The 24,089-nt window shown below is 41.2% G+C and overlaps 3 protein-coding genes and 1 long non-coding RNA gene across 5 annotated transcripts in view; 2 read left to right on the top strand and 2 right to left on the bottom strand.

Annotated features, from left to right (window-relative positions):
- Nucleotides 1–7,585, top strand: part of ptdss2 (phosphatidylserine synthase 2) — a 31,091-nt gene extending 23,506 nt beyond the window's left edge. Inside the window, exon 13 of the mRNA XM_030052988.1 lies at nt 4,021–7,585. Coding sequence (XP_029908848.1) covers nt 4,021–4,174 — 154 coding nt within the window. The 3' untranslated portion in view covers nt 4,175–7,585. The remainder of the gene's footprint in view (nt 1–4,020) is intronic.
- A 1,851-nt stretch (nt 7,586–9,436) lies between these two features.
- tmem168b (transmembrane protein 168b) lies at nt 9,437–14,001 on the bottom strand. Of its 2 annotated transcripts, none has more exons than XM_030052986.1 (4): nt 12,470–14,001; nt 11,967–12,109; nt 11,364–11,638; nt 9,437–10,429 (listed from the first exon to the last, which is right to left on the bottom strand). In XM_030052986.1, the coding sequence occupies exons 1-4, from the start codon at nt 13,607–13,609 to the stop codon at nt 9,882–9,884; spliced, it is 2,106 nt and encodes a 701-aa protein (XP_029908846.1). In that variant the 5' UTR covers nt 13,610–14,001; the 3' UTR covers nt 9,437–9,881. The 2 variants fall into 2 exon arrangements, with proteins under 2 accessions (XP_029908846.1, XP_029908847.1); XM_030052987.1 differs by having other exon boundaries at nt 12,479–14,000.
- Nucleotides 14,002–14,503: 502 nt separating this feature from the next.
- On the top strand, nt 14,504–14,828 carry LOC115360994 (uncharacterized). Its single transcript, XR_003928375.1, has 2 exons — nt 14,504–14,597; nt 14,767–14,828. It is a non-coding gene; the product is annotated as an uncharacterized LOC115360994 (long non-coding RNA).
- A 778-nt stretch (nt 14,829–15,606) lies between these two features.
- Nucleotides 15,607–23,615, bottom strand: samtor (S-adenosylmethionine sensor upstream of mTORC1). Its single transcript, XM_030054227.1, has 5 exons — nt 23,357–23,615; nt 19,894–20,035; nt 19,586–19,714; nt 18,580–18,694; nt 15,607–17,889 (listed from the first exon to the last, which is right to left on the bottom strand). The coding sequence occupies exons 1-5, from the start codon at nt 23,514–23,516 to the stop codon at nt 17,257–17,259; spliced, it is 1,179 nt and encodes a 392-aa protein (XP_029910087.1). The 5' UTR covers nt 23,517–23,615; the 3' UTR covers nt 15,607–17,256.
- Between the last annotated feature and the right edge of the window lie 474 nt (nt 23,616–24,089).

The following is a 24,089-nucleotide window of genomic DNA, read 5'->3' as shown; positions in this document are numbered from 1 at the left end:
TATTGATAGTGTCTTATTTATAGTATTCTAGATATAGGCCTAATAGTAAATGTGGCATTATGTGTGAGGGATCCCATTCAATATGATTTTGTAACAACAGGCTCTGTATTTGGTTTTGTTTTTCCTCATGACTTCATACAGCAATGGTTTATGTCAGTGGTTCTCAAATGTTGTTTTTTTTTTTTTTTTGTTTGTTTTTTTTTTGTTTTTTTATTTTAATTTAAAACTTGTGAGTCATGCATCATTCCTAAAATAATTAACCTCTACTATAATAGTTCAAGAAAAAAGTATATGCTAATTTGATAAACCACATTTTATATTCAGTATTCCCACTAGGTTTCCCAAAGGTGTTGAATCTGTGTTTCTGGTCTAAATCCATTCACTTTTACTGCTAAATTTACAAAAACAGAGAAAATTGATTTGTGATTGGAACATAGCAATGATACGGCTGAAAACAAGGAGAAAGAAGTGAAAAAGAAACAAAGATCAGTCAACAAAATATCTTCAGTATTTGGTTGTTGTTTCACATACTAATGGCACTGCATTGGACCTCTTTATACTGGCTTTTTTTCCCCCATACAGTTTATTCTTTTGGCACTGTTCAGGGGGTACTTGGCTAAATATTGACTAAAAATATTTTAAATGGGGTACATTATTCAGTAAAGTTTGAGAACCACTGGTTGAGGTTATTTTTTTGTTTGATTTGGCTCCTGTTGAGTATAGCCCCGCCCCAGCATGTTAAGCTATTTGTCTGTTCTCTTCCCCTCCCTGACCCCTACATTCCCCTCCCTGCCTCCTTCCTTTCTCCCTCCTTCCGTCCCTTTACCCCCCACCCCCCCACACCCCTCCCCCTGGTGTTCAGCAGTAATGTCCATGTCCAGTGAGGTAGGTATAGGAGAGAGGCACCTGACCCATCCCTCCTGTCAGCAGAGTGATGTTTTGTTATTAACTATTTCCATTCCAGTACTGTCATCATCATTCATATTGGTTGGATGCATAATGATATCCAGAGGATCTTTGGGATCCTTTGAAAGTCAGATCCCATTCCACTTGGGAATATCATTCCCATTTCCTGCATGTCACTTTTTAGCTTTTTTGCTGTGGTGAATATTCATCCTCCTTTTTAGTCAGTCCCTTCATATCCTCTTTCCCATTTGTGTTATCATTTGTTTTTATCCTGTAATACAGTCAGTTTAGTCATAAGGAGGACCGCCAGCCTGTGTTGACACTGTATTATTGACAGGAGACATTAGGGTTCACTGATTGGAACCATAGGGTAATTGTTTGCATTCCCCCACACACAAAATACCTGCCAGTGAGCATGTTGACACATCACACTGAACTGCGCATCAACCGATGACAGCCAATCAGATCAGCTCCACCACTTCTCATAGTTCACTGCCTACCAATCATAATGCACAGCGCATCGAGGACACTGAACACTAAAGCATGCCATTTTGTAGTTTTACCAAACCTGGGTCAAGTTGTGGCTACAAATATTTAGCAGGGGTTGTTTTGTCCTACTTAAGTACCACATAAGTGGTCTTTGCCACATACTGTAAGATAATTTATAAGAACAATTTTGGCCTTGTTCCCACCTGGTATTAACATCTGTCCTGAGAAATCCAAATACAAGATGACACCTTTAAGTACAGGTCTAATGTGACCTCAGTGTATCCTGAGTGATCGGATCTCAGGACACATTTGGACGTGGCCTGGGACGCTTGTGCCTGCAGTACATTAGAGGTGTAAACAGACGTGTCCCAGGATGCATTGAAGGACCGCCTACTCATCTGACATTCTCTGTCTTGTCCAGCCCAACACCCCTGACACTGGCCAGTCCATCACTTTTCCAGCAGAGAAAATATCTTACCTGATCCTGCCCAGCAGAGCTGAACTGTCAGCTGATGGGCCAAATGCAAACTGAAGTGTAGGTCAGCTATAAAGCAGCTGGTTAATAAATAAAAACTCCCCTTAATAAGACATGAGCTCCCCAAAAACATGATGCAAGAAATTTTTGGGGGTCTCTAAAATATATATATATTTTAGAGACCCCCAAAAATTTCTTGCAATATTCAGGGTTTTTTGTTCCATATAAAATTCGGAGGTGGCAGCCTTTCTTAAATTTCTGTCTCTCTCTCTCCACCTCCCTCCCTCTCTCTGAAATGATATGTGTTTATTTGCATATAGAGCAGGAAAGTTAGATCCAAACAGAAGTGGGCAGAGAAGATGCATTTGGAGACACGTGTGGAACACCAAAAACGCTTTTTAATACTAGGTGGGAACAGAGCCGTTGACCCTCACATGAAAGTCAGTTTGCTGTCGTCTTCTGTGATCGACAGCCCATGGGGTCTATCCTAAGAACTGTACTAAGAACAAAACAGCCAAGAATTATTTGCAAATACTGCTTGGCCCAGGTTTGAATTATGTAGTTCAGATGTGTAATGTCCCTCTCCTGTAGCTCTTACACCACATCAGCAAGCCAAGGTAAGTATTAAAGGGATATTTCTCTTTGCCCCCATAGAGTTCATAATGCTCTGACATTAAATGGCCTATGGATTCACTGTCATCACCAGTATTCAGGGCTTTCTTCTAGCTCCTGTCACTCGTTGCTATTTTACAAACCAGCTTCCTCAAAAGCATGATCTGGTACACAAAATGGCATATTGCCTGGATCTGCTTTTGTTTTTGATTGCAGATGTATAAGAGCAATCCAGAATAACCTTTGAGGTGCGCAGAGAAGACATTTTTATATGACCATACATGAAAACAGAGATATGTCCACTAAAATAAGGAACTGTTGAAATGTAGTGAAGACCTGTTTGCGCTAGACAGCTGATACTGCGATTTAATTTCTTTATCGCTGTAGGTGGGAGCGCCAACCTGTTCGACCTGACACTAGATCCAGTTCTAGTGATTTTTTTTTTTTTTTTCAACCAGCTTCAGGGTAACAATAATACATATGCAATGTCATATGCAATGACAACAGAAAAAGGCAACTGACATAGCAGACCAAACAAAGCTAATTAACTTAATCATAATAACAGTTTCCTTTCCTGCTTCTGTTCATTCCCTCAAGCTCTCATTGAATCTCATCTTCTAACTAAATGATGATGACAGCCTTGACCTTGTCTTTGCTTCAGTATGCATCTACTTCAACATGAATTTAAGAATTGTGGCTACCACATCTCCCTGTCAGCTACCTCAGTGATACACAAGTGTTGTGTAACCAGTCAGCAGTAAACAATGCATTAGTCCTGCCTCCAGGGTGATCTTGGTTCCCGTTAGTCCCTCATGTTGAGCAGGAAACAAATCAACAGGAAGTGGAAGTGGTGCCTTGGCTGATGGAAAATCCAAAGTTCCTTTTTTTTGGTGCCAAATAATTGTAAAATGCTTTGGTAACCTTGCACTGAAAAAAGGTCCTTTGAAATCCTTTGGCTTGAGTTCCGCCACGATCCCAATATATTAGAAATACTCAGTACTGTTGGCTGAAGAGAAATGCTGGCACTTTAGCACGCCTTCACATGGAAGAAAGTAAAGTTGTTGAAAGCAGCACTTCTACAAAGGAACTGGCTCCTCTACTAAGCAAACTCCTTGTTCCTGGCTTAGGTCAGTGAATGAAGAGGATTATTGTGTTGAAGTTAAACAAAAATGATTTGGGAAAAAATCTGATTTACCCCACACCAGTAGCACAGCCACGTCTGCAGTTTCTCTGGACCGGATGGCAGGAACCCTCTAAACACAACTTATCACCAGCTGAAACGAAACAAAACAAGACACTCGAAAATGAAGTTGGGTGGTGAGATAACACAGTCTTATCAAGTATTGATCCATGCCCCTAGTAGGTCTGCTGTAAATGAAAATTAAATTTGAGAATGGCCATGTTTGATGCTTCCAGGCTGTTTTCTTTATCAAAGTACTTTGTGTGTGTGTCACACACAACACACATGGACCTCTGTTGGAAAATTTCCTCCAGTTTGAGACTTTCATAATATGTCCACTCTCTCTCTCATCCCACAGTGACATTACACTCCGCTACAAAGAGACCCGCCGGCGTAAACAGGAAGTCCCGGCAGACCGGGATCGCCCTCTGGGCAATGGTAGCACGTCAACACCGTCTGGGCGGAGCAAACTCAACGGCAGCTCGGAGCCGCTGCGACAGAGAAAGTCCTGAGGGGAAATGTGGGTCGGAGTTTGTTGGTCACACTGTCAAAAGCAGAGAGAAAGGACAAAGTTAAATGGGGGGAAAGATGGAAAAACACAACACAACAACAACAACAACAACAACAATACGCACACATAAAGGCAGATGGATGGCAGATGGACATGTCTTGTGTGTGGTGTAGACCGTTCTCGTGCCTACATGAACCAACTAGAGTCATTCCAATGCTGGCTTATTCACTGTTAACACTAGTCACTGAACAATTTCGGGTGGGGGTTGGGAGGTTATTTCAGTTGGTGTGTTGTTTAGTCATACTACAGGGATTTACCTCATTGTGTTTTTTTAGAAGAACGTTTCGGGAGCGATACCTGGACGTTGTTGGTGTATTTCATTATTATTTTTTTGTTATTTATACATTGCATCAAAGTTTGGGTGATGAGTTTTGGGTTTAGTGGAAAAGAAAAGGCTGAATACAAGAGAGGTAGATTAGTGCACAGAGGGATGGCAGACGATTCTGTTGGCCAGCGTGGTCTTAAGAAGGTGTAGACTAATAATCTACAGTGGTCTCCTCTTTCTCAGCAGCAGTTTTTATAAAATAAAGAGATGAACACCAGGACTGTGGTAGTCAACAACTGTAAATATGCTATGTCCTGTCCTGTGTTGTCAGATTAGTGCAGATGGCCGACGGGAGTTTTACCGGTGAGAGAGTTTCTGTATGTATAGCGATTGATGAGAATTGGATTTAGGATTCTGTTTATTATCCACTGCTATGCAATCTTCAGTATCATCCTGGGACTTGAAGTAGGTGGGCAAAATTTTACCAAGCACCAGTGGGAATAGACCTTCATTGCAAATGTTACATTTGTCTGTCATGTTCACAAGCTTCTGATGGAATACTGCCAGCTCCCTGCAGAAGGAAGTAGTTGTTTTCCATTGATGCACATACATATTTTTGACATTTTAAAAGTCTTTCAGTTCCAGGTTCATGATACATTGTTTACATGTGGGAGACAGTATCCACTCTTCATTGACAGTAAACGGTTTTCTGCGTGACTTAGGTGTTGTGTTGATCACACATCCTTGGGTGCTTGGCAGCACTGAGCCACCAGTGAATATGTCCCTGTCAGAAGTCTTCTGTAGTCCTTATAACCGGTGGGAATCCTCCTTTAGTCGTACACAGAGAGAAAATCAACTGGCCAAAGCCACTCTATCTGCTTTGTTCTGAAGAATAACAGCAAGTTTGTAAAAACAACTATATATACTATACTATGTATATGTAGTACACACACTGTAAGGAATATAGTTTGGATGTCTTTTGTAGATGTTTTGATATTACTTTTACGACTTGAACAAGAACGGATCATGAACACTTCCTTCAGTTGCTTTTTGTCAGATGAGGTTATGTGATATCCACAGCACTCTAACGAGTACATCGAGGACAATCACACTTGGTAATCTACCCTCGGTTCCCTTCTGAAAGAGGCATGTTGGATTGTCCATGGCACAATATTTTGCCTGAGGTAGCTGCAGAGTTAACAGACTTGGGCTCAACCATTAGCACATTCAGTCAAGTCAGAGGGTGAGCTGACATCTGAGTTCAATATTTGAAGCCTTTTATGCCAAAAGATTTTAAATTCTTGAATTTTAATGGCAGGTTATGTTCTGTGGTGGCAGAAGTAGCTGAAATGGGATGAGTGTCACCTGGGAATGGAAAGGTGTGATAATAAGTTGAGCTGTGTGTTGGACTGGGAAGGGAACCAACCATTCAAGTTTTGAAGCACCGCCATATTGCACATGCAATCAGCCAAAGCTTAGATCCCATTCTTGCTAAAGCCATAAAAACCATTCAGGCCGACATAAGCAGCTCACACAGCTGTTAACCTTTATTAACATTCCTTTTAAGTATAAGTAAAATCAAGTTTGCAAAGTCACAAAAGCCATCATGGTCAGTTATCTCAGCATACAGCTTTATTTAACAAGAAGACATACACAGCAGTGAAACCAAATTTTATTTTGAGTTAGCTTGACGAGGCGTCAGAACCTGCCTGATGTCAAGCTTGAAAACAGAATGTTATGTAGTTTGCTTATGTGAAAGCACCCGTGTTGCTTTGATTCCCCCGTCAGTCACAATGTTGTTAAATGTTCTGAACTTTTCATGATGATGCTATAAACCATTTACACTTAAACATCTGACATGCAGAAATTGGAAATGACGTCTTTGCTGTCAAGAAGTCCTGTCAGACGTCTACATATATCACATGCTTTACTTCACCTTCTGGATGTTCAACAGAGACAGATGGAGTTTCCCCAGATTTTATAAGACTAAAAAGTTTAGTCTTTGTGCTGTTTAGGTCTTGTTGCTGTCAGTGATCAGATGTAAAGTTCTGTGCGTAACTATTCTCATTGTGTCCCAGTGGATACATCCCATGCCGAAGCGACAAAGTATACAACATGTGTGAACCCAACTCCAAATTCCCTACTGGGCTGACGTATAACATTGCCATTGTAATCTTGTCAGTGTAATCCAGCTGATGTTACTGCTCAAAGGAGAGGGCATTTCCTTCACTGCTAATCAATTATCATTTTTACCCACAAACACCAGTCTGAAATGCTTTTGTCATTTTATGAGATCCATTCTCTTTCCAAAAAGAAAGCCCTGCTAATTCAGTTATCTGGTTTGTTTGCATACATTGCCCTCTTCTCTGAATATTGAGACTTCCATGAAATTAAAAGCCTAAAAATTCTATTTAGCTGCCAGTTTGTACTTGTTATTCTGTCCTGTGTAATTCAGTATTTAGTTTGATATATTAAGAACCTGGTATTAGTTCTCAATTTTTCTTTTTGGGATCCGGTGGATAATTGTGCCCATATTCATGCTTTGAATTGGTAAACGTCCTTTTGTTTCAAGCATTGAATTAAAGGGATAAACCGACTGCAGTCATGAATCTGACAATCAGTCCTGATATTTTAGATAGTAATTTGAGGGATTCAAGTTGAGCCAAAATGTAATCAGCTTGGGAAAAACAAACAAACCAAAAAACTATGTTGGGTCAATCTGGTCTGGCCTGGTGTGTAGAGAGTTCAGTGTAGTTCCTCTTGCAGCCACATGAGGGCGGTGGACACTGCCTCTGCCTCTGTGCAGTCAGTCGAGTCTCCTTGTAAACGATCATGGACAGCTTGCTGTACAAGCCATTGTCAACAAAGTTTGAGTAAACGTGAACATGTTAAGGATCATAACCAAAAAAAGAAAGAAACGCTGCTGCACCACATGTTATTTTATAATGTTTTCAATAAAATGAACTGAAAACCCACAGATTTGCTATGATCTCTGAGCTTGACATAAATGGGACATCTGCCTTAAGGATTTAAAGTGTGTGCTTGTAAATTGTAAATATCTGGTTAACTCAGATGAAGCACCAGTCTGTAAAAACAGCAAACAAAAACGTTGACCACTTACTTCAATTGGATTATGCAGTAATTCTCAAGATGATGAGACAAGTACTTTTCACAACTATAATAGCATGGCTTTCACTGTCAAAATTAATCATCTACAAGGGTTTTTCCCACATTTATCCACTGTCGAGGTTCAACTACCCTCTGTGTGCCTTGCATTTTCTGCATATTTATTTGTTTGCACTAAACGCATCATACCATTTTACAAAATAATGCTATAAAACAGTGTACCAGTCATTTAATAGAAACTGTTGCAATAAATATTCTAGATTTGACATGGGACCAAATTTCCATGCAGTAACTGTGCTTATTCCACCTGGTTCAGCTTGAAGTGCCACAGAACTTCAGTGTATGTCTTTTTTTCCCCCCCTTGATATTCCTCATCTACCTCCTATTCCTCTACCTCTCCTCTACATCTACCTTATTGGCACATTTGATGACAGGCTAACTACCTTTGCTGATATTAGATTTATAACAAATGTTTTAAAAATGCTATGATGCAAATGTAAGTTCAAAGAGTTGTTGGTCTATACAGCAAAAACATACAAATGCTACTTAAATTAAAGTGACAGTGGGATGTCTGTTGTAAGACTTCATTTCATAACTAACAGAGGTAACACTGCCCATCCTGGCAGAGCTAGGTGTTGTTACCACACAGACGCACATTTTGCACTGAGGAGGCCAAACAGGTTGAGCAACTACGTCAAGTGGACAGATGAGATGCACCTCTCTTTAAAACCAACAGGCACTTTTTTTTATTTTTCTTTTTTCTTTTGCAAGTGTTTCAAGTAGCAGTATGCTGGAGAAAGGCTGATAATCCAACTTCCCGTCATTTTAACTGAATTATGTGCATTGCTTTGCACTACAGTATTTCATTTCTTCTGCTTTCACCAATTACACTCCTTGCTGTAAATGAATTGGTTTTGTTTTCTTTGTGGATGGAAAGAAGCTTTAGATCATTCTCTGTGTCTAGCAAAGGATATCGTCTGCTTCATCCCAGCAGATGGTGTTTTTTTTAAGGGTTATTATAACTTCAACAAATTAATAAATTCAGTAGTGAGATCTCAGCTCTTTATTGCATAGTCCAAACTGCCCATCACCAAGATTTCTCAACACAAAGCCATTTACACATACACAGAATGATTAGACTCAGCTTGCATAGCCAACCCTGTAACAAACCTCAGTGAGTACATCAGTCACAAGAGAAGCCGTTCTCACAACTCGGCTTATAGTGCAATCAGCTATTACAGTCAAAACTCCTCCTGGGATCCCTGAACCAGCTGGAGCAGATTTAAAGTCCCCATGAAATGACCACACATGATTTCTACTTCCTGTAAGACAGAGTATCTTAAATAGTGAAATTAACCTGTACTAGTGGGTGTAAACTAAAATTTCAACCAATAAAACCTTCACAAATCTTTAAATGTCCTCTCTCATCTGCCTGTTCCTTCATATAAAATTGTTTTTTCTCTCATGAACTGCTTTCCTATTGGTTTGCACTTTTGAATGATCCTCTCTGGCAACATGTCCCGCGCAAACTTCCTGTTTCAACAAGAAATACATCAAATCAAGAAAGTAAGAGTGCATTTCATGGGGTCTTGAAAAAAAATCAGCTCCAAAGCATTAGAAAAATGCGGTCACAACATTCGCCTAGCAGTGCATTGAAAACGGTCAAAGCTATGACCCAATGCATAGTGCACAGTATGAGAGGAATCATTTCACAATCAGTCACAATCTAGGCTAACATTTTAAGCTCTAAAAGACAACCACCTGTCACAATACCATTTGTCAGATGCCTGAGATCTAAAGTGTACCGTGGCCATTTTGGTTTAAGGAAAACAACATCAGCCTTGGTAGCCTTTGGTTCTTTGGTGATTTTCAAAGGCACAATGCGCATGTAAATTCAAGGTGGAAATCAGTAAATACAGTTAAAAAGTTGTGTGCAAAATATCGGCTGTAAATGTGAGGCCGTCCCATCCCGATCACTAGATGTCTAAATCAAATTTAAAAACAAAGCGACACAGAACAAATGGCAAAGAATATAAAAACTGGTAGTAAAAGGCAATATTTCAAAATGCACATATCAGAAACTGATCAGCTTCATCTGTAGCCAGTACTCACTGTGCATTGGTTAGCAATAGCTGCCTCTGCTCAGGCTCCAAACAAGTATAACAGTATACAACCAAGATAACAATAATAAAAACTTTTAGAAAATATTCTCAATCTCTGTGAAATACATTTTATACTCAAAGCCTTCACTTATTTTCTAAGATCTGACCAGCTTGAAGCCCTGGCCGGTGTCCAGTATAGCAGGTGGGAACCAGTTGAGTTTGATTCTCCGGATGCATCTTAAGCAGACGCTGCAGAGCCCGTGCTGGTTTGGGCCCTCAGACTGGACGGCTAGCTGGACCACCGGGGAGGCCACACTGGGGAAGTACGTCCTCCAGTGCTTGGTGACGTCACTCTCTGTGGGCAGGTGCAGCGTGTAGTCACTCCAGTGTTTGGAGATGCCGTAGGCGGCGGAGACTGCCCTGCCCTTCTCAGACCACTGGATGTCACTGTTGGTGTTGCAGTTATACTCCACCCACTGCGAGGTGAAGTCCCCGAGCTGGGGTCTGTCCTGCAGCTCGATGTCAGTCACCCGGGCAAGCTCTGCACCCTGCACAGCCATGTACACGCCTTCCACGTTCCTGACCTCTCTCACCCATGGCAGGGAGTTCTCACAGTCCAGCACAAGGATGAGGCGGGAACAGAACCTGCCGTTCTTCTCCCTCCACCAATCCACGATCTCCTCCAGGCGAAGAGTGTCGCCTCCTGAATTCAAACACAGAAATCAGCAAAGATCAGGCAGACAGAACACTTTTAATATTCTGTGGCTGCCTTTTTTTTTTTTCTTGTGCAACACATATGCAACAGTACAAGAATAATATATTTACAATTTAAGCATTTAGCCAACACTGCATTACAGTGAATGTACCAATACAGCAATCTTAGACTGCTAAAATTACAAGCAAGTAGTGAAGACCATAATTCCTCAACATTAATCCTGTTACTGTAGAATGATCTAGCAACATGTGATAAGATAAAAAAAAAAAAAAAACATCCCTTAAACGAGTACAGATATGTCTTGTATCTCATTCCTTATGCACTATACACTACAACCTGACCAATATGTTGGCTGACCAACATTATTGGCAGATGCTGGCTCATAACAGATACATCTGCATTAGTGTATATTTTGGTCTATGTGTAAAAAAGACAAAGAGAGGAACGGAATCTTAGATGCATGCTCCCATCCCATCCAGTTTGGTGAAAAGGAAAACAGCGTGGAATGTCTTGAATTTACCTTTATACAGGAGGTGAATATTTTGTTTTTCCAGAGGACATATCTTAGGACAATGATTCCTGTACTTGGCTGCCTCTGCCTCTGAAAACAGGCTTTTCATTTTAACCACTAGAGGGTAGACTGGGCCAGGTTTATAGAGAAATACAACACCAGTGCTGAAGTGCTCAATTGGGATTGTAATGGAAAGTCTTAGTATTCTGTGGTCTAAATTTTGCAGCCTGGCACTATAAGGGAAATACTCAATACTTGTAATTTCTTCAACATGAAAATGGTCGATTAGTGGCACAAAGTATTAGTGAGCAACACCTTCATCCAAAACTATCAAAACACCATGTCCGTCAAATCTTGCTGTGAAGCGCTTTGGAAGAAGGCTTCTGCCAGATGTTTGACATGAATTCTCACCTGTCAATGCCCACTCTCCTGAGCGATGGGTGTGACCGCTGTAGAAGATAATATAGGTGTCGTAACGGGGGCCGTCAGCAGTGCGGAGCTCCATGAAGGATTTGACCTTGGCCTGCAGGGCCTCCAGAGTCACGCCACTGGTGGAATAGTCGCAGCCAAATGGCTCAATGAGGTGGTGGGCGAAGAAACGCTGCACATTGTTCAGCATGCCGGTGGAACGCAAGTTCAACTCCTGCACCTGGTCTGGAGGAAGCAGCAGGGGCTGCCCGTCTGGACTATAAGCCAAACATTACCAAAAGAAAAGTACAAAGAGTTGAGTGTTAGAGGGAAAATGACAAAAGAAAACAGTTTTGAAGAACTGATCTACAAGCCAGCCAACTTATTTATTACTACAGACCTTATTGTTACAATTATATGTATTGTATAGTGAGTTATTTCCCAGTATCCTATTGGTTACCTAGCAAAGGGGCTGGTAAAGCTGGTACAGTTCAGTAAACACAGCCAGTCTACCAGCATTAGACTGGAAGCTGTAGTTAATTTCTCACCCTGCTAACAACATGGGACCTAAACTATAAAAGTGCACTGGTTTGCATTATGCAGCACCTGCAGTAGTTGGTGGGGATGACCAGTGCGTAGCCCACACAGGTCCCTCCCAGGCAGTTTCCCAGCTCGTGGAAAAGCCCATGGAACAGAGACTCCAGAGGCAGCACCAGTAGAAACGTGCTCATGAAGATACTGCTGGAGGCCTGGGAAACACATTCATATGAAACACTGGTTGAAACTTACATCGATCAAACTAAGACAAGAGAGGGAAACTGCTGTGGAGGAAAATGTAAGATAATACAATCTGACATTTGAGCGGATTATGCTCCTTAAAAATATGTACTTTGAAAGAGCATTGAGATTATTTGTAGGGAAAAAACAGCCTAGATTAAATGTAAAGATGAGTTCAATGAAATTATTTTACAGATGATGCTTTTATATGTATGTTTGGCTCATAATATTTCCAATTTAACAGCATTTTGGCTCTATTGCAAAATGCCACAACAGAGCTCTGTGTAATGTGTAGGAGAATTCCATTGTATGTAATATTTGTTTAGTCTTACTGTCTCTACCTGCCATGAAAGTGCAACAAGGACTATAGATGACACCAGCGTGCAGCTCACTAGACGGTCAGAGATGAGGCAGTAGTGCCTCATACCCTTGGAGGCCATGACTTTGTCCAGGTTCCCAACTCCCGAAGACAGGCACACCCTCTGGCAGTCGCTGAGTTTGGTGTGAAAACCCCACACTGTGATGACAAACGCCATGTGGGAAATGACCCAAAAGAGGCCAAACACCAGGAACCCTGGGATTGTTAGGTACCAGCGGTCCAGGTCTGCCAGCTTCCGAGCTGCGATGATGACGAAGATCAGCTCCACCACCAGGACAGGCAACAGGGTGAGCTTACGCCACAAGCCCCTCCAGAGCAGAAAAGGCTGCCAGCACTCTGTCACCGACAGACCACTGAAGTAGACATCAAGCAGGGGGTCACAGATGAGCTGGCTGAAGAAGCAGGCGAGGGCAAACGGGTTGGTGTTGATATCCAGGGATCTGAAGAACAGCACGGCGGTGATGACAGCAAAGCAGACCAAGTTGGGCAGAGCCAGGAGAGCTTTCACCCGCAGGGCAACTATGATTGTGGCCAGGGCCATCACCAGCACCATCACACTCACTGATTTCTGAATGAGCAGCACAGTGCTGGAGATGGCGAAACCTGCCAGCTCCAGGAACTCTGCTGAGGTGAGAAAGGCGGCTCGGTATCTGGTGCATCCACACACTCTCTCCAGAAGGGCCCACAGCGTCCTTAAAGCAATACTGGCCAGCAGCATATAGTTAGTCGCCTGCTCTTTGACGTCGTTTTTGAGCGCAGGGCTGTTGAGGAAACAAAGCAGACCCAGCAAAAAGCCGAGCCACAGGTGGAGGAGGCTCAGGCTCACTTTCTCCATGTTGAAGTAGTAGTAAAGTATACTTGCTATTCCGAGGACAAACAGAGCCAAAACAAAGGCGACGAGAATGGTGGACTCCTCCGTGTTCTCCCACCGCACGTAGAGCCCCAGACACAGGGCGAGCAGCAGGTTGAGGCCGGACAAGTAGCCCAGGAACCGGACAGAGGACCACATACTAACCTCTCCATTGACCTCCTCCAGTCTGGTCATTGCCGCATGCAGACAGTGACTGACACAGTAGCGTAGAAAACGACACATTTTGCTGCCGACGACAAAATGTCCAGCATCAACAGCAGGCACTCGGTTGAGTTATAAGCACGACCTAAGCGATGGCATCTACATTAACGAGATGTATGCGGATTGAGGACTGCTGTAAGTTGTTCAAAGTGGCTAGCTAGCTTCACGGTAGTTGGCGTTAGCTCACAGCGCTAACCATCACATCTTTGCCGGGTAAAAAATGCGAACCATTAATAGAAAATGGTGTGTTTTTATCTGGTGTCTGTGATTTTAAAATTAAGAGCATAAAGCATCCAACATCCGGAAGACTGGACGGTTAAAGACATACCACATCCAAAAGTTTATCACGTCAAAAGTTTTGAGTCAGATGACAGCCGCCATAGTTTTACTCGGCTTCAACTACGGCAAATAGGAAAGGACAATTTTACCGCGAAGCTTACTACTGTATCTTGTCCTCTGGAATAATCTTGTCTTCTCTCTCGCTCTCTCTTCATATGTATATGTATGTGTATGTGTATAACAAGTTAAGATAAAACAATGTGCATATATGTGTGTGATCATTTGAAATGCACTGTACTTATGTAGAGATTTCTAATACAGGAAGAAGGCAGAGCACGTGCACCACACACACAAATCACACTGACACTTTACATTTACATTCATTTATAAAAGAAATACAACCATACTAGAAGCACACATTGTTCTGCATCGTCTAAATCCTTAATAATCAATGTAGATGAAAATCCTCATGCATTGGGCCAAAGAAACACTGGAAGACAAATGCACCCACTTATCACAACATACACTTCTTTATAGTTTCAGTAAATGTGGCCCTGTTCACACTTGGCATTAAAATGCAGCTTGGGTGATCCGGTCACAAGTAGACAACTCTCGGTGCACGTGTGAATGCACCCAGGCACAAAGATCCATTCCCTCAAACTACAATTTTATATATATTTTTTAAAAAAAAGTATATTTTAGCAGTGAGTATGTGATTGTGTCATGGGCAGTTTTTTTTTTTTCCCCCCAGCAAAGCGAGAGGATTTTTATTTGACTTAAACTGATTATCAAGTCTTTCCCTAATATTAGCCATAACCAACTTATGCCTAATCTTAACCAATAAGGAAAAATGATAAAAAAAAAAAAAAAAACAGAAACAGAAACAAAAAAAAACTTAGATAGAAAAAATTCTCCACATCAACTGACATCCTCTGCATAAGTTATAGAACATATTAAAGTGCAAAAAAAAAAAAAAAAAAAAAAAATTGCATACTACTACTTCATCCACTACTTTCCAGCAGACTAAGCACAAGAAGTGAGTTTGTGTTTCCTAGTACAGTGACGGAATGTCTAATTGACATACATTCATTCTCTACAGCCTTTCCCTAATGTTAACCAAGTTATTCCTAAGCCGTAGCCTTAACCATTGTGATAAATTGACCACCCAAAACTTAAAAAAAAAAAAAAAAATATATATATATATATATATATATATATATTTGCTGTTCTAGGAAATGCAGAATAGCGCATGGCAAGTGATTTGTTGTCTCATAGGAGCATATTTTTTTCCACACATGCCCCTACTTAAGACCTGCCCACTCCCATCACTTGACCTAACCTTAACTTCAGTGGGGTGGGCATTTCTTGTACTGATATGAGTGTGCAGTGTTGCACTGTGTGGTTGTTTGCTGAGCGTGAAAGGGGAACAAATAAGCCGGTTAAAAACTTTGCAAACGGAAATGATGCACGTTTATTTGCATACAGCACGGGGAAGTGAGATCCAATCACAAATGGTCATGTAGAAATGCATTCTAATGCCACGTGTGACCTGATGTGCTTAGAGCTGTCCACTTGTGATCAGATCCCCCAAGATGCATGTTAAGGCCAGATGTGAACAGAGCCTATGATACTGAGACATGTAATCTTTCTGTTACTAAAAACAGAAGCAATGTAACCAGAGAGATGTACAGTAGCTGGAAAAGGATATGGAAATCGCATCATCATGGTGCTTCAACAGAAGAACCTTAATACTAACAGAAAATTGAACAGCTGCACATATCATTTGGCCAAGGAAGCTCATTATTAAAAAACAAACAAACAAAAAAAAAAAACAAAGGTATGAGTTTTCCTTTCTCTGGGGGCATGAAAATCAGTTTGAAACATACATTTCAACAAAGAAGGCACCTTAGAGTTACTGGTATTACCTTATGGGCCCATTATATTGGTTGTAACACTGTGTCATCATACGAACATGACTGTGACACCCTTTGGATTAACAATAAAGTGCCACCAACGACAATACAACAACGTAAATTCAGGAACACGCGCCTTCATTCACACAATCCAAACTACATCCACACCTTCTGCCTGTTCAAAGACGGGCAGGAAAACACATAACATTCCAGGTGCTAGTGTCATTAAGTGTAACCTCCCCCACAGCATACAGTACGTTCAGATTAGATCTTGCTTGCTATTGCTAAAATGTACTTCATACTTCCCGAGGTTCTTACAAAACAGGAACTTAGTGCAAATACCTCCATCAAGGTGAAATATTTGACTGTAGAGCTCAGATCTAGATCTTTTCAGAGATAAAAATTAGGTGGAGTTAGGTATTTTCACACTGAGGTTACAAAACTGCCTCAAGAGGATACTGGTGCTGTAAATTACAGCCCACTTGATATGGGATGTTGACTTGCAGTGATGTGATGAATATTTTGAGTTCTACTTTTCCATTTGACTACAAATAAATGTTGTATGTACTGGAAAAAATCTACCGGGAAACAACAATTCAGCGTTAACATTTGTAAGGACACCAAGAGGAAAAAGAAGCGTGATACCTAGTCTGAAATACTCGTACCTTGTTACACAATGAGTATACACAGTTACAGTTTCACATTAGTAAACCTAGTAATACTCCTACCATATGGTTCTCAAAATGTTTAAAATGCTACAAATACCACTTTATTGTAAAAGATACACAAATCAGTCAGGATGCCAAGTTAAAATGGCATTGCCACATTTTGTACTGGACAACACTGATGTTTTGACTGTTGAGAATATATATAACAATGCACTTTTTTTTTCTTGGAAAACTAAATGCACATCAAGAACTTCAGAAAGTCTAGCTGCATGACCGTGACAAAAGCAAGCGTACCAGTCGTTCCATCTCAATCTTTCCAGTGCAATCAATCTCTTGTCAGACTGCTTGGGTTGTTGTATTTGGCTTTCATACTAAGCAGCCTGCCATACTAGCTTATTCAAATAGAGATTGAGTATAGAGTATAGACCAGCTGACTTTTGCTATTGAGAGCAATTTGGGAGATGGAATGGAAATCAAGGAATAGGCATTTTGATATCTTGACGACATTCACTCTCCAACTCTTAAAAAACCTAGTTATTTATTAAAATATATCCATCTTAGTGTGTGTACTGTATGTGTATCTGTGTGTGTTTGTGTATGTGTGTTTGTATATGTACCCTTGTAGGTGTGTGGATATGAGAAAATAAATGATATCTGTAAACTTCTCTCTTTCACTCTGTGCAAACTGCATTGTTTTCGAGGAGAGGGATGAGTGGGAGAAGAATACAGCAGGTTAAATTTGGCAGCGCAGCAGTTGAAGGGGTGGGTACAGTTATATCGAGAGAGGGAGAAACGCAGCTGGTTTCGCCTAGCTCTGAAGCAGGATGGGGTCCTCTAGCTCATGGAAGCCAGGCACTGAGCTGCTCTGGCTCTCACCGGAATCTGAATCGTAGGGCGTGTCGGGCAGCTCGGTGAAGCTCCATGCCAGCTGGTCATCCTCAAACTCGGAGCGTGCCTGTACGGGCACATCAGCATAGTCCTCCTCCTCATTGGAGTGGAAGTCCTGAGGGATGTAGAGCATCTCGGGGTAGTTGCGTGACACCAAGTCGCTGGTGGTGGCCAGCGACACCTTGCGGAAGGCAATGAGATGCATGTGGGAGAACTTGATGTATTTGTAGCGCTTGAAGCCCAGCGACTCCACCGCCACGCGCCAGCTGCGCATCATGAGGGCGTGGCGGTTCTGGTGGGAGGAGTCGGGCGTGATGATGAGCAGCAGGCCGTGCAGCTCCAGCAGCTCGTGGGCCTTCTTGCAGCAGATCCAGCGCTGGTATGGTGAGGGAAAGTAGGAGAGGAGCAGGGAGAAAACCACCACATGGAAAAGCTGGGCAGGCAGAGCATCGATTGGGTTGTGGAGATGGCGGAGGAAGGCCTCTATAGCATCATCCGCCAGCTGGAGAGGCTGCTGGAGCTGAAGGTTGAGGAAGTCACACTTGTACACACTCTGGAGGCGAGAGAAAAGGCGGAAATTAATCATAGTCATGGTTCTAAAAGTATCTTTTGCATGAATTGTCATCATCGCTGCACTAATTTAGTTTCTCAGCTTGTAGCTGTAAAATATAAGAAGCTTTTTATTCTGTTCTCACTTATTGTTTAAGCCCGACACATGAGTCATTTGCTGGTGTTGCTTTTGCTTCGTCATGCCAACACTGAGCAGCCAGTGTGGAAAAACTGCATTTTATTTTCAACAATAACATAAGTCTTACTGCACATGTTTTTTTTTTTGTTTTTTTTTTGTTGTTTTTTAAGATCTGAACAGTGAGCAAAAAGGGAGCATCAAGTAGAGCTGGGTGATGTGGGCAAAATCAATTATCTCTGACTCAATACCTCAATATATCCTGATACTGTGGGGATGACTATTAGTGCATTCATAAGATATTTATCTACAAGATATTTCTGATTAACAGTCATTAGTAATTTGGCAAAATCACAGAACAGCAAATCACAGAACTGTCTAATGGGTTCAGATAATTGCATTTCTTTACTGTAATGCAGCCTTTAAACCCATAAAAAAAACAACTACTATGTCTTACCACAATATTACAATATCTAAATTTCCAGACTATTTCTAATCCTCTCACAACATGATGATCAATATAATCACCCAGCCCCAACGGCAAGCAGTGATACACACCTCAACTGCAGGAACTATGTCAATACCAACTGTAAGGAATTCATCAAACTTCAGGAAAGGGTTGAAACAGCTTCCCACATCAAGAAGGCGCATTTTCCCCAACTGAGAGATTGAACTGCAACACAAAGACGCATACCGTAAAATTATAGGCAAGGGGCCATAAAATCTGCTCCTTTGAGCGTGTACTTTCCCACAGAAATTTCTATCTACTATGTGTTATATAAGCAAAGTGTGTTTGAAAAGCAAGGCATGTGACCAAGAAACATAAAGGACCGTGCCAGTAATTCTGTATGTTTAGCCTAATATCTACAAAATGTATATACTTCACATTTTTACTTAGCTGTTCACAAAATAAGCAGTAGTATTTTGGAACTTCAGTATCATTTTATCTACCTTTTATCCAGTCATTGGTTTCCATTTATTTGTATGATATAAAAATTAACTTTCAGAGACTGCAAACTTACTTCAGCCCAGTATTCCATCACTCTAATAAAGCTGTCCAAATTATTTTTCCTTGTTGTGTTAGAATTAGTCAAATAATCCATTAGTTGCCAACTATCAAATTAACTGACAACTATTCTGATAACTGATCATTTTGAGTCATTTTTATGAAGACAATCTCCAAATTATCTGATTCCAGCTTCTCAAATGTGAATATTTTCTTATTTCTTTAGTCTTCTGTGACACTAAACTAAATATCTTTGGGTTGTGAACTGATGGTTGGGACAAACAAAACAAAACATTTGAGGATGTCACCTTGGAATATGGGACACTGTAATCCATTATTTTCACTATTTTCAGTTTCAGCCAAAAATTCATATTTAAAAATTGAGGGATTTTGATTATATGTTGTTGTTTTTTTTTTTAGTATCCCCATGTGATTTGCAAAATTGTTTGTTAAAATATAAAATGTGGGTAAACTGCAGTAAACAGGCCAAAAAAAATTCAAAATGACTGGTGTGTCCCTTTAAAAAAGAAAACAGTGTCAGCTCTGGCTGCATCTTACCTGGGGATGGTGCTGTACGGTTGGGTACTTAAAGATGCTGCAGTCAGACCCATGGCAAGTCTGGCACTTTTCTCATCCTTTTCCAACATTCTTTTCATCCCACCATCCAAAAAGTATTCTTGACAGACACTGGGAAAGTGGAATCAAAACATTATTCATACCTTGCTGTGGAAGTGACAGTGACATGTTACAAAAACAGAAACTACAGGGGTGGCTGAGTCAGAGTGCACTGCCATGAGGTCTACTGTTAGAGCTAAAAGACATTTAAAAATTCTCCATTTTTTTTTTTTTTTTAAAGTCAGCCATACCTGCGGCACCACTCAATGCGCCCCTCTCCTTCACAGTTTTTGGCCCAGTGGTTGTCAGCTAGATTCTTCATGGCCAGGGCATACTCGCTCAGTGTCTGCTCATCTTCACAGTGCTCCCGCCAGATCTTGTCAAAATCACCCACTATGGAAAAACCATAAAATCAGAATGCAACTCACAAACTAAGCCACTCTGGAGCATAAAATGAGTGTAGTAGTGTGACATAAACCAGTCGAAATCATACAAACAGCAAAAAATGCTGTAAGCAGAATTATTTATGCAAAAACATGCCTGCAGGCTACTGACCAGACTACCATATTTTAGCCTCATTTTTCTCCTCTGAAAAGTTCATGCGAACATCTTTTGATCTCACCATATGTAACCACTGCAAACAGCAAATCGTCAGAACATACTTGCTAACTTTGGTCATCAAATTTCGCACTGAAAAACGCGTGTATTCCACTCGACTGAACCGCTGAAAAAGCTCAAGCTGATGGTTCTCTGTTGGTTCTCTGTTTCTTCAGCATTCCCTCAACAGTGATGGCCCACTTCCCTGCCAATAACAGAAGTAAACTGTTTCTCGAAAAACTCATCCTCATGCCATTTCACAGTAATAATAATAATAATCCACAAAAATTCCCTTCAGCACATCTCTACAGCTGTTCAGAAGAGTTCAGTGTGCGAATGAAGGGGAATATGCTGATAAGGGAGAAATCCCATGACCACAAGGAAAAACACTATATCAGATTTGCAGAAATGAAAGGACAACAAGAGGGGTGGTGGTAAACAGCAGTGCCCTGAGAGCATGACTGCTGTGATACAATGCCAAGCCTTCCAGATCATGCTTTACTTATTAACCAATCATGAGGTCTGCTGACAATCTTCTAGTCTCCAAAACAGCCAACTAACCTCCCTTGTCCCTGTAGACCCATGCTATAACAATAATAATAATAATAATAATAATAATACATTTAAACATATTGCATTGAACACATCAAAGTTTTTCAAGTTTAAAGGTATGTCAGAGCAAACAACTTCACTTGTGCCCTGCCTGCTAGACAATTGATACTACAGAACTGAGCTGCATTTGCTACAGCATTAGGGTGACTCCAGAAATATCACTGCAATTCCTTTTTGAGTTTTCTATGAACAGTCAGAAGATTAGTTTGGAGTTATCTCACGCTGAGTGTTCTGTTTCTGCTGTTTACTTTGAGATTCGAGAGCAGGGAAATGGTCATATGCATGTTTTCATTCTGGGGCAGCTCAAACTAAACAAAACTAAGGCAGACTAACAGGCAAGCCATTCAAGCAGGTGACACAACCAAAATTATGATATTTAGGTGGCATTCTGGAGACTGTCGGGCTCTAACAGTTGCATAATCCAGGCAATCCAAAGCTTACAGACTGCTGTACTATTGTTTTGCTGTGACTGTTAGATGATGGCAACATAGAAATATTCCTCATATTAAGGATTTCTCAGTTGGTCATTTTGTACACAGTGCTTTGAATTTGCCTTTTTGCACACAGTCCTCCCACACAAACAGTCTCAAAAAGGACTATGCATTTCCTCAAAAAGAGAGGTGAGAATGCAGTGTCAGCAACAGCGCAATGCCACTGTGCGTAGGAAGGCACAGAAACAATCCAAGGTTTTTTACTTGAAGACACTTCAGCCTTAGTGCTGTTTGTTGTATACCACTGACAATCTTGAGCTGCAAGCTTATGGCTAGAATGCACCCCTGTCAGTGACCAAACTGAGCAGGCAACTTTTGAGCCTTTCATCCTCTGTGACCCTTGAAGTTGTGGTCAGTGGTACTGCAATCAAGCTCTGGGAAACGGCGTGTTACCAAACCAAAGGTTTTCCCCAGACTTCCTATTGCACATCGTCTACATTTGGCTGATGCCCTTACACAGACTGAATCATAAAAACAAAGGAAACAAAGGCTCTTGTTCAAGGTCAGTAGCTAAGGAAAGATGGCTGCTGGTGGATACACACTTCAGTGGCAGTGACCTTTTTTTTTTTTTTTTTTTTTTTTTGGTTATGGAGCAGCTTTTCTAACCACTTGGGCACTCTAGGAGCCCTAAAGCTTTAAAAGATGAGGCAACTTGCTGTATTTTTGTGACTGGAATGTCATACAAGGAGATTTCATTCCACTTTGTGTGAATCTTTTGAGGCTAATTATGGCCTTGCAAATATGAAAATTGATATTGGCTTGCCCTGAGTGAAAAGAAACAAGTAATCGAGAATGACAACCAAGCTAGATTCAAACACTTGTGTCAATCTAGTGAACACGTAAAATAACACGTGAAATAATCAGACACATGACATATTTTTAGCTTTTTGTATGCCACACACCACAAGAAGTAAAAATCAACCTTAAAGCAAAACCCATAAGCAGTTGTTTCAGTTTGGTAAACCTGTCTCTGGAAAAAAAGAAAGCAAAGGACATAATATGTGGACACTAACAGTAGCCAGTGTGTATAACATCTTTAAGTATCAGTGTTTGAGTTACTCTATACACCTCCACAAACTTTCCACTTTATGCACATGATGCACGACTCTCAGTCATTTCATGTAACTGAAAGAATATATGTTGGAGCAGAGCCTTCTCGTGTAAAGCCCCTCTGTGCTGAATAACCTTTCTGTTAATAAGATATTTAATTGCAGATTTAGTACAGTTTACTGTCTACCATTCCAGCTTATACTTGTGTTTTTTCTCCTGCCCTGCAGACTGACATTGTCCTGTTCCTGAAGGCTGTCTTGGTGGGTTCAGATTCACTCTCCATGCATGCACACAAGCTCTAGCCTCATATCATATCACACAGGCCTAACATTTGGTATGATTACTCTCTCTTCTTCTGAATCTGTTGTATGTCCTAATGCACAAATCTGATGAGGGGTTTTCATTAATCAGTTTGATTAATGAAAAGCTTTGATTATGTTTACTAGTTCTGAACGATAACACTACTCCGTAATAAATCTGATTTGCTTGTGGAGGCTACAGCAAACATTTGCTGAGTCCACAAAGTTATCTTCCCATTCACTGTTGATCCAACAGCTGTAAAAGTGTCCCTCGTCGTTTACATTTAAGTTTGCGTTTGGATTCTCTCGGCATTAGCTACGATCTAGCTGATCTGTGTTCACGTTGAAATCACTCTGTAAACAGCAATAAATTTGAGGTGTAAATGATGTTAGTTTGAATTTTGCCAGGCCTTGCTTTCTGAATGCAACCCACGCTGCTACTCCCATTGGTTTGCCTGTACAGCAGCTAGCCCAGCTACAATCTGTTAGCAAGGAGGGCTAACGTTAACGGCGATGTTTATCAAGCAGAATAACATTAAGTTATCTAGACAACTTAACTTATGTGAAGAGAAATGTGTTTTTGTGGTGTTGGCTGGCTAACGTTCACTGTTAGCTGGTTTTAGGGCCACACAGGGCCGTAACGTTAGCTGTGCGAGGCTGCTCACCCTCTCTGTATTTTCTGCGCAGTTTTCTGTGGACATTTTTAACGACCCCTGACAGCTTCTCCTGCTCCTTCTTGCACGGTGTTTCTCTGGGAATCGGCATGTATGACAGCTCCGGGCTGCTTTCCGTCTCCCCTGTCTCGGCATTGTTCGTGGGGTCCATAGTACTGCGCTGCCGCTGCCTGCCGCTGCTGCTGCTTCCCCTTTTTTCCAGCTGCCTGCGATCCGACCGGCGAACCGGTGGACCTGCCAACAACGCCGAAGCTGGTTGGCTGTTTCCTCACAAAAACGCCTCAGAACTGACAGCCTAACGTCCAATCGCAGGGCTGGAAGCGTAAACGCCTTCATGTCAGTTTCACAGCTGTTTGTGTTGCCTGCCTGCCTGCCTGCCTGCCTGCGCGTGCTATGCAGCGTTTCAGTGCGGCTCGTACATTTTAATAACAGCATAGTAATCACAACACCCTTATGAAAACAGAACACCATGAAAATACTGCGAACAAAATTTAATCACAGCATCCGCTCATTTATAGTATTGATTTTCATCATGATTTAAGAGTAACAGTTGGCTGTTAAGATGAACACACCATGTTAAGGTTAACATCATTCACATAAGTTGTATGAAATTGTAATTAACAAGGAGTACTTAAACGCCCAGCCAAGCTGCACTGTAAGTCGTTAATTACAGTTCTCAAATTAATATATCGGTTTTGTAGTCCTTTTTATTCATTCAGCAAAA

The sequence above is a fragment of the Myripristis murdjan genome, chromosome 6, assembly GCF_902150065.1.
Source record: "Myripristis murdjan chromosome 6, fMyrMur1.1, whole genome shotgun sequence".
Lineage (NCBI taxonomy): Eukaryota > Metazoa > Chordata > Actinopteri > Holocentriformes > Holocentridae > Myripristis > Myripristis murdjan.
The sequence above is the reverse complement of the archived record's forward strand: the minus strand, read 5'-3'. Positions and strand labels throughout refer to the sequence as shown.

Excerpts from the sequence above, each read along its gene's own strand:
- tmem168b (XM_030052986.1), bottom strand. The coding sequence starts at position 13,609 with ATGTGTCGTTTTCTACGCTACTGTGTCAGTCACTGTCTGCATGCGGCA. Across the intron at positions 12,110-12,469 it reads TTTCATGGCAGGTAGAGACA|GCCTCCAGCAGTATCTTCAT; the intron begins GTAAGACTAAAC and ends TGTGTTTCCCAG. Across the intron at positions 11,639-11,966 it reads ATCCCCACCAACTACTGCAG|TCCAGACGGGCAGCCCCTGC; the intron begins GTGCTGCATAAT and ends TTTGGCTTATAG.
- samtor (XM_030054227.1), bottom strand. The coding sequence starts at position 23,516 with ATGGACCCCACGAACAATGCCGAGACAGGGGAGACGGAAAGCAGCCCG. Across the intron at positions 20,036-23,356 it reads GCGCAGAAAATACAGAGAGG|TGGGTGATTTTGACAAGATC; the intron begins GTGAGCAGCCTC and ends GTTTTTCCATAG. Across the intron at positions 17,890-18,579 it reads ACATAGTTCCTGCAGTTGAG|AGTGTGTACAAGTGTGACTT; the intron begins GTGTGTATCACT and ends TCTCGCCTCCAG.